This window comes from Polistes dominula, unplaced genomic scaffold, assembly GCF_049000335.1.
Source record: "Polistes dominula isolate Pdom_NZ unplaced genomic scaffold, Pdom_raw_medaka contig_11, whole genome shotgun sequence".
NCBI lineage: Eukaryota > Metazoa > Arthropoda > Insecta > Hymenoptera > Vespidae > Polistes > Polistes dominula.
Genome location: NW_028301154.1, coordinates 254,045 through 264,206, shown reverse-complemented (window position 1 = coordinate 264,206; position 10,162 = coordinate 254,045). Strand labels below are relative to the sequence as shown.

Genomic DNA, 10,162 nt, shown 5'->3' with positions numbered 1-10,162 from the left:
ATATGGGAGAGATAAGACAAAGATTGGATGAGAGACAGGGACGTCTAAACAGATTAATCTTTCTAACGAAACTTCTTCTACTTATACACCTTCTTCTTTGATAAATCGTTCTTTTTTCTTACTCCAATTTTCTTTAACAATTGGATCATATCATCTTATTATTACTATTATTATTATTATTTAATTTTCTAATATTAAAAGAAAAGAAAGGAAAAAAAACGAATATATTTAACATCCTAACAAATAATTGTATTATTCGATTAAATAATAATTGAAAAGAAAAAGCTTTCGTACATTGAAATTAAAATGATTTCTAGCTTATAGTTTTCAATACCATGGCATAAGAAATGGCCGAATAAATGGAATCGCAGAAAAACTTTAGATTGATAGTACCAAAAGTACCGACTGCTATTTTCATAGGTTTTTGTGCCCTATGAACTACGAATGCAGCATCCTTGGTTATTCTAATATTACCAGATTTCCAAGAATTAGCTTCGATAGCCATGCTAACGGTCAAACTAGAACCATAAATCATTTCTCCGCTGTAACAATTAATGAACAATACTGGGACCATTGCTAAAAGTACTACGACCATTTTCATCAATGTCAAAGTATTTGTTATCTGAAATGAAAAAAGATCATAAAATTATTATATTTTTCCTTTCTTTCGAATGTAAATTAAAAAAAAAAAAAAAAACAACCATATGATATTTTTTCCCCCTATTATATCATTATTTTATTTTATTCTAAAGGAAAAAAAACTTCTAATTAAGAAAGGGTTTGAGAAAGAGAAAGGGAGAGAGAGAGAGAGAGAGAGAGAGAGAGAGAGAGAGAGAAAGAGAGAGAACAATGACTAATCTCGTTTTCCCGTCCGACCTATACCGTAATCCCATCTAATCTCTTTCGTAATTAGTCGATTGGCTTATAGGTTGCCTCTACGAGCACCATTAATTGATTCTACGAACCGGTTGAGCTTTCAGCTTTCAACCCTTAAGCTTCCGACTATTCTCGATTATATTCTATATATATCTACATTTTGTTCCTTATACTTTTTCGTTATTATTACTATTATTATTAATCTTACATTTTTATCTTACACTTAGTGTTGTTTAATTAATTGAAAGAAGTTAGTTAAGTGAGTAATTAATAATATTAAAAACACAACCCTTTTCGAGTTAAATAATGATTCTTCCTTAATTGTTTCACGTTTTAATCTAATGAACTATGTTTCTCGGACGATCTAATCGCATCGATCATAAAGCTTTTTGAAGGTTGTTGTGTTGTATAAGTAAAGAAGCTTAGACGTGACCGATTAAACCGGAACAATCACGGACAACTTGATGAAGCATTTGAAATTTAACGATCAATCAAGATCATAATGTAGGAGCAAAATAACACGTTTAGGAAGTTAGTAAACTCGTAGAAAAACACGTATGGTTAAAACAAGAAAATTTGTTCATTTGTGAGTGCGTGCCTACGCAAACATGGGTGGGTGGGTGTAAGAAAATCGGCCAATAATTTCTCTTTTCTTTCTCCCTTCCTCGTTAATCTCTAGGGTGCAATTCGAATACTTTCAAAAAGGGAATGGATGGTATGGTAATTAATATGATCGGATTATTAAGTGTTTTTCAACTAGGAATTTTCTATGCTCGAATGAGCGTATATTATTAAATCGGGATATTTAGAAAATTTGATTTTTTTTCTCTAATAGATTTAGAACACCCCCTCATGGAATACCATTTTTTGTAATAACAATTTAAACAACAAATTTATCGATAATAAATCTTAATTAATTAGGCAATTATTTCTCTAATGGTTCGATGAAAATGTCGTTAAATGATAAATAAATCATTTCTAATTAACTTTATATATAACAACCATCTCGGGTCTCTTTGAACTAACTAAACATTTCCCCCTTTTGTAAAATTCATCTTCGTTGATAAAATTTAAGTATTAAACCTCGTAAATAACTTTCTCGTAATAATTATTTAACGTTTACCGCGTGAATTTGATTTAATCGAGGAAAAATTGATTTTCGCAGAAAAATAGGTTGAATAAAAAAATAAATAATAGAAATAAACTTACGGTAAAGGAAATGTAACAAGCCAAACAGATTGTCATAGTGCAAATGCAATTTTGACCGAGATACATAACTGACAAGGCGTTGCACAGAGTTTCTCCATAATTTAGGGAAGAAATGTGCTGTTTGATGACATCCCTAAGACTGCATTTATCGTCACCGTATTGTTGCAACAAGGTGGCTGTTCTATGCAAATCGTTGCATAGTTGACAGACGAATAATATTAGTATAACGTCGCAAGCCAATGTATTAGATACTGCTAATAAGGTCAACATTATTTCTATCACATATATCAGCTGATACCTTCAAAATATATTATTATTATTATTACTATTATCATTATTAATATACATATATATATATATTATATATTATATTTTTAATTTCTACATTGAATTTATATTGTATTCGAAGTATAGGAAAAAGTAATTGAAACAAAAGGGATGAAATGAAACAAACAGATGATGTTACTAAACAAAGGATCGTTTTGTAAAAAGTAACCCTTTTACAAAATCACTTTTTTCGTTTTGTTCGACTAAAAAAAGTTTTAATTTATCCCATTGGATTTTGCCTCGAGCTGACAAAAGTTCACAATACATTGGTAAACCTATCGAAGTACAAAATTCGATACAAAAGGGATACCGAACAATGGAGACTTTCTTCTAATTTCTAATACATTCTAATTGTAACTTTTGAAATATTCTTAATACGTTTTTATCGAATATTGTTTTATATAAATTACAAAATACTAACCACGGATCTTGAAAAAATATTGGAGAAAAGTTTCCTTGGAAAGGTAAATTTCTTCCTGATAAATACAAGGGTGATATTATGAAAGTAACGGTTAAAATAATATAAACCGTTGCAAGAAATTTCGTAGCCATTGCTCGTGTTTCCAACCAATAATCTACCATCTTTCCTCTTTCCATTTTGATTAATAATAATAATATAGTATCCCTAGAAAAAAATACTCTTCTTATATATTTCTAACAATTTGAAAAATATTTGATTTTAATTGTCAAATGAATTGATTTCATTGGAAGAACGAACCTTTTTAAATTGAATGCCATACATTTGGATAACATCAAGGACCATCCAACAACACTAACCGATGATCTATTCAGTTGACATTCAAACAAATAAAAGAATTCGAAGAAAAATATTTTAAAAACTTTTTGTTATTTTTATGAAGTATATATATATATAAACCAAATATGCATATAACAATGACTGAATAATTAATAAACAATAGAACTAACTCAGAAAAAGCTATAGTGTCACCAACAAGAGTTATTTGTGCGAATATCACAAATATTGTACCACAAAAAATAAGAAAAACCGAAAAATATCCTTTCCACAATGACAATTTATAATTATACAAACTTTCCCTAGGCCAGAAACCAAAAATTTGTAAAATTAATCTGGTAGATTTTAAAATTTCTTCTACTTCTTCCATACTATTTTTTATCATTATTATTATTACTATTATTATACAAAATTATAATATGTTCACTCAAATAATACAACACAACTGACGAACCTAATTCATCCCACTTTTGTTCTTTGCTTTCAAGACTCGTTTGAAATTCTTTTTGAAACATTTGATGAAAAAAAAAAAATAAAGAAAAGAAAAAAAAATGATACGAAGACTATGAAAAGAAAATTAACTTATGAACATCCTAATCGACATATAATAATCGTCTAACAGTTATATTTATTTGATCTTTTTTTTTTCACGAACGATGATTACAAGGCATAAAATAATTCTTTTTTTATTTCTTTTTCTTCTTCTTCTGTTGTTTTTTTTTTCTTATAGGTCATCTATACACATTTGGTTTTATGTATTAATAAGTTAGGAATAGAATCGAGTGTTGCTAATGCATAATTTAAAAGTACTGAATAGAAAAGAACGTAATGGTTCGTACGAATTCTCATTAGATATTCCCTAAGATAGATGAATAACACACTTCCGTTTCCTTTTTTTTTTATCGTAAACGTACGTATATTTGTTTGCAGCTTTTACATCTTTTAGTAAAGACATTTCTATTTTTTTTCGTCGTCCTATAAACGGAATTTCAAATTATAAGAAAAGAAAAATATATACATATATTATTTTCCCTCTTTTTTTCTCTTATAATAGTTCCTTTTTTTGTTATTAATTATTTATTTAATTTATTATGAATACTTATGTGTAATAAAAAGAAGAAATCAATGGTCAACCATAGTGATTTTATTGATTTATTTTTATTCATTTATTCTGTATATTTGTAATTTTACACTCGCATACAAGTTTTTAATAAATTTACTAGTGTAACGATCAAATTTCCTACGAAAGGGAAAAAGGAATGAAAAAAAAAGTATGAAGGTTTCGCAATGCTCTCGGTTTTTTTTCCCCCTTCACTCTATTTCTTTCTCTTTTTCCTTCGCATATTCAACCATGCGAGATGCATACGTAGGTGCAACCCCTCTTGACCCTCTCCCATATCCCTCGAAGCGAATCCACTCTTGTTTATTTTATTCACCAACATGAAAAAACTTGACAAAAATGTGATCGTAAATAATTGAAAATAATTTCCTTCTTTTTTTGTTTTGTTTCCGAATGCACCGACAATAATTATTCGTGTCAGAGGGGTTGCGCCAGGAGTTTTAAAAATTTATTTTCAACTATGTTACAATATACGCAATTGTAAATAATTCTTACGTATTGGTAATTTATTTTCTTAATCTTTTTCTTTCGTTTTTTTTCTTCTTCTTTTTTTTTTTTTTGTCCAGAAAAGGATCCTCGACGATTCTTGAAAAAAGATCGATGAGAAATCGAGCGAGATAAAAAGACAAAGGGGGGAAAGAAAAAAGAAAGGAACAAGAGTATCAGATGAAATATGACGAAGAAAAGTTGGTGAATTTCTTTGAAGATTTATTACCTAGGCTCTAGAAGAATTTTTGTCCTGGTAGGAAAACGTGACGATTTTAACGTTTCACTTGCATTTCCGTTACAACGATTTTCATCTATTCTCTTTCTATACCTTTTACGTTTTTTTTTTTATTTCCAATAAAAAGTACAAAATCGTACCAACGATTATTTTCTATATAATCTTTCTTTCTAAATTATAACATATAATATTTGTATTACATATTTTTCCTACCCGAACATTTAAGATGATTTGAATTAAATCACGAGTGAAAAGTTTGAAGAGAAATAAAAAAAAAAAAGAAAAGAAAAGAAAAAGAAAGAAATAAAGGAAGTCATAAAATATCAGGAAAAAGGAAACGGCGCATGATTTTCTCGACAAAATATTGTATTACTAAACACGTAGTTGACCTAGATTTAGGTACACGTTCCAGTTTCTACCTAGGCAAAGCGTTCTTCGTTTCGTTAAATAAAACGCACATATACATACACACACACACATACATACTTACGTGATACGAATTTCTCTTTCTCTCGAATTATTCTACAACACAAAACACGAAACGCGATTAAAACACGATTATTGTAATTATTAACGAGTGCAATTTTACTAATACTAGAGATAAAAAATTAGTTTATAGACTATCCGGACAAATCAGGTGGCCCTTTTTCTTGAATAGAACGGAATCATGGAAAAATAGAGAGAGAGAAGAAGTAATTTCACCTCTTGGAAGAATTTCCTCCTGTCGTCAAAAAGAAAAAAAGGGCTACTAACTTAACGATAGTAGGGTCGTAAAGTCCTGAACTGAACAGGACGAAAGTTGCGTCACAGTTTAGCCAAAATGAAACTAGTAGTTAGCTAACAGCAGTCGAGAGGAACGGTAAAAAGGATGACGATGGGGTGGATGACGTCATTTCCTGTTTGAGAACATACAAACTATAACTACTATTACCTTCTACTGCCCTTGCAAAACGTGAAAGCTTGGAAGATTTAGTTCTTATGGTCCGGGCAGTTGAGAAAACATATGTGCATTCACGGTATAGAAAATTTCAAATAATCTCATTGTTTTACAAAACCTAATGTAAAAATAGAATCATTTAAACTGTAATGAAATTCTTATAAAATACTTCTTTCAAAATTTTTCTTAACTTTCGACGATAAAATTCTATTCGTTTTTTCATCAAATTTAAAACACGACATAACAAAGATGAAATATATATTTCTATCGTATAAATTGATTTAGAAATATTTTTTTATTTAAAAATATTAAAAAAAAAAAAATAAAAGGAAAGAAAAAAAAAATGATGAGACATTTGGAACAAACGGACACGATGAATGATCATTCTAATAGAACTATCAAAACTTGAAGTGACTTCCGTTGTTAAAGAGCATCTAAAGTTCTCTCTCTCTCTCTCTCTTTCTCTCTTTCTACGACCTTTTGCAATTAAACTCACTTCCGACCTTAAGCACTGGACAACCCTTTGCGAGTCCTTCGTAAACATGACTCTAGCAACGATGTGGTGGTTTACTCGAGAACCGGTGCTTCTCTAAATTACAACCAATTAAACCATATGACTTTCTTGTTTTTTTTTTATTTCTTTTTCTTACCAACAGTTTCACGTGTGTATGTGAGTATATGTGTAAGATAGAAAAGTCTTACTCATACACATAAGTAAGTTACTTCATACACTTTTATATATATACATATGTACATGTATGCGAATAGATAGCCCAAGGTAACTTTGAAACTTCTTTCATAGCGACGAAATGGAATAAAAAATTTAACCGAAAAAATAAAAAAACAAAAAAAAAATAAAAGAATTTCGAATCGGTAATAAAGTTTCGACTTTTCTCGCGAACGTTTAAACAATTATGAAATTAAAAAAGAATAATGAAAATCTTTGATAAACGATTATAAAAGATCACGTTACAATTGACATTATTCGTTTTTGCTACGGGTCGTTTTGGGGAAGGAGGAAGGAAACTTGACTTAATTATATGTGCGAACTCGGTCGTGTAAATAAGGATAACAAGCACCCTGTTAGTTGCTTTCAAGGAAAGTAGAAGGAGAGAAAAAAAAATAGATCAAAAAAGAAAAAAGAGAATACGTGTATCAAGAAAAAGAATAGGAACAAAAAGTAATAATACCAGGAAAAACAACGAATAGGTTTTTAACGATTAGATCTATAACAAAATTTGAAATGAATTATTACGTGAAAAAAAAAAAGAAAAGGACTGAATTTAGTGAAACGAGTGTACGCTTAATGCAATATTGACATTTAGAGAATCTACAGTTTTTCCCAATCAACCAATTGAGAGATAAAGAGAGCGGATTTTTTGTAATATCTTTTTTCTTGCCGTTTAAGGGTGCTGCCGTTTAAAAGGGTTTTTATCGCGAAACGATGAGGCTTCGGTAAATTCATTTTAAAATCGGCTTAAAGGGATGCCCACCTTAAACGTCGACGAGATCGATTGACGTATCGAAGTCATTGAGAAGCATTTTAAGTTTCTCTCATGCACACACACACACAATACTTTTTCTTTAGGATTAAATATACGTATTCACACGGACTTGAATCATTCTCGTACAGTTCTTTCTCTCACTCTTTGGGTAAAGGATTACACTTTTCTTATATATTTCATTCTATTTCCTTCCTTATTTCATTCCCACATCCAGCCTACTTTTATCCATGGTTGAATGAAAGAAAGGCTAACACGAGATGAAAAAGTAGCACTTTTAATATCGTCTTACGGCTTACTCGAGTGAACGGATATACCAAAGTAATACGAAAATATCTCACTAGAAAATAGTCAAGTATGTACGCCCTACGATTTTTTTTTCAAATTTTCTATATTCGTAATAGTCCACGAGAATATTCATTGTGCAATTAAACATGACGTATATATTCAATCGTTTGCGAAAAAAACGCTGATAGAAATATCACATAGATATATCTTATACCTTTAACTGTAGTCGTGTATTCTTCTATGGTTAGCAGTAGCAGTGTGTGTATATCCTTGATGTCGCCGATTACTATATAACTATTTTATTTTATTAAAAATAAATATATATTAATTTTAAAGAAATTGTAATTAAAAAAAAAAAGATGCATTTTAACAAATATTTAGAACAATATTTCTTATAGAATTTCAAATAACTACGAATATGTCATATTTTATAATATAAAAGTAAATTTAAAGAAAAGATAGAATAACAAATTTTTTGTTTCGTTTGAAAGCCTGCTTCCAAAATAATTACAAGTTTTTAGTCTTAAGCAATTATTTCTATCATAAATTATATAATGTTCTCTAGTTTAACAAATTATTTGATAAATCTAAGATTCATTTGATTATTTTTAATAAAATTCATGTGTCAGAAGGACCAAAAGAAAGTTAATAATAATATAAACATGTAAATAGATTTTACATTGAATCTAACACAGCCATTCGCCCGACAGTACTTGCGTTACATAATTTACAATTAGATTTGGAATAGATCACAAGTAATATCGACCCAGGTCTCACCGCGAGAAGGTTGCTGTGTTCGGAGACCCACGGGCTAAGACTCTACTTCTATAATTATCTTTCTAACTAGTACATTTCATTAGTCATTTGTTAGAAAGAAATTTCTAAAATTCAACCGGAAAAACGTGTCACCAAATTTTTTATCCAACTTATTATTTAAGTTAGATGAAAAATCATGTACATCGTTTTAAATCGACCTACCTACCCGATTTACAATCCTAAATTAACGCAAACATATAAAAGTTGTGACGTAGATTCGATTGGAACTTTAAATAATATAAAACGCAAGTTCCTATTAAACAAACGCAAGTTCCTAATACGCAAACGCAAGCTCCTAATACGCAAACGCAAGCTCCTAATACGCAAACGCAAGCTCCTAATACGCAAACGCAAGTTCCTAATACGCAAACGCAAGATCTTACTAAACAAACGCAAAAATGTAAACTTACAATGAAACACGCAAAGTATTATAATATGAACGCACGCATTTATGTGCACTAAAGTGCATTGACTATTATTTTAATAATAATAAGAATTTGTAATGTTATAAAAAATACTCCTAATATTATTTAAAACCTGATAAAAATATTTTAATTTCTCGTTGGATTAAAATATTTTTTTTATGATTATTAAATTTATATTTTATTCTTTTATAAGATTAAAATAATTAAAAAAATTCTATTTACATTACTCATCTTATTATAACATCATAAATCAATCATTTATTTTATTATCTTATCATTTAATATATAATTCTATCTAAGACTAATCCTCTTCAGATGCTATTAACAATATTTCTACCTGTGAATAGAAACAATTAAGAAAGATTTATAAAAAAAAAATCAATGAAAATTGTTCACACACACAAATAGATTCATTACATTCATACATTCATATATTCTGATACAAAACCCAACACCACACTACTACCACAACACAAACTACAAACACTAGAATCGATCTTGCCAATAATCTTTGTCTTCTGTCTTCTTATTTTTGTACTCCACTTCTGTAACAAAAAACTAGATGAAAAGGGCATGTGTGGAAAAATGAAATTCGATGTAAAATCCCTGACCAAAAATTTCCAATTTAAAAAAAAAAAAAAAAGTTTTAAATGACCAAAAGGTGGACATTAAAAAATATCAAATTCTCGATGCATTAGAAAATGTGTTTTTTCAATATGCAAATATATGAATAAAAAAATGTTTCAATTTCATAAGAAATTATTAATTGATTAATACAATTACAAATACACATAGAAAATAATTCAAGACACATTATAAAAAACTTAATCAATTGTGAATATTTCACAATATTTCAAAATTAATTAACACCGCTTTCAAAAGGAAAAAAAAAACAATATTGCACCTTACGTCGTATTACAAAATGCATACGCAATTATGCATATCACCATAACCATAACCATATCGAGATCAAATATACATTTGATCGATAGATTACATACATTTTTTATTTCATTAAATCTATGTTTACGCGAAGTATGTAGTTACATCAAGTGTCTGATATACATATATTACAGCATTTATGTACAAGACACTTTTTTATTTCTAGTAAACTATTAAAAAAGCAAAAAAATAGTAATACAATTTCACAATTTTCGAAGTACGTATTTTAAATAAATATGAAT

At 28.9% G+C, this 10,162-nt stretch overlaps 1 protein-coding gene across 1 annotated transcript; it reads right to left on the bottom strand.

Annotated features, from left to right (window-relative positions):
- Window positions 1–313: 313 nt before the first annotated feature.
- On the bottom strand, window positions 314–3,165 carry LOC149030539 (odorant receptor 82a-like). The gene is made up of 4 exons (XM_089178708.1): window positions 3,131–3,165; window positions 2,834–3,037; window positions 2,086–2,383; window positions 314–622 (listed from the first exon to the last, which is right to left on the bottom strand). Exons 1-4 carry the CDS (start codon window positions 3,163–3,165, stop codon window positions 314–316), a joined length of 846 nt encoding a protein of 281 aa, XP_089034834.1.
- Between the last annotated feature and the right edge of the window lie 6,997 nt (window positions 3,166–10,162).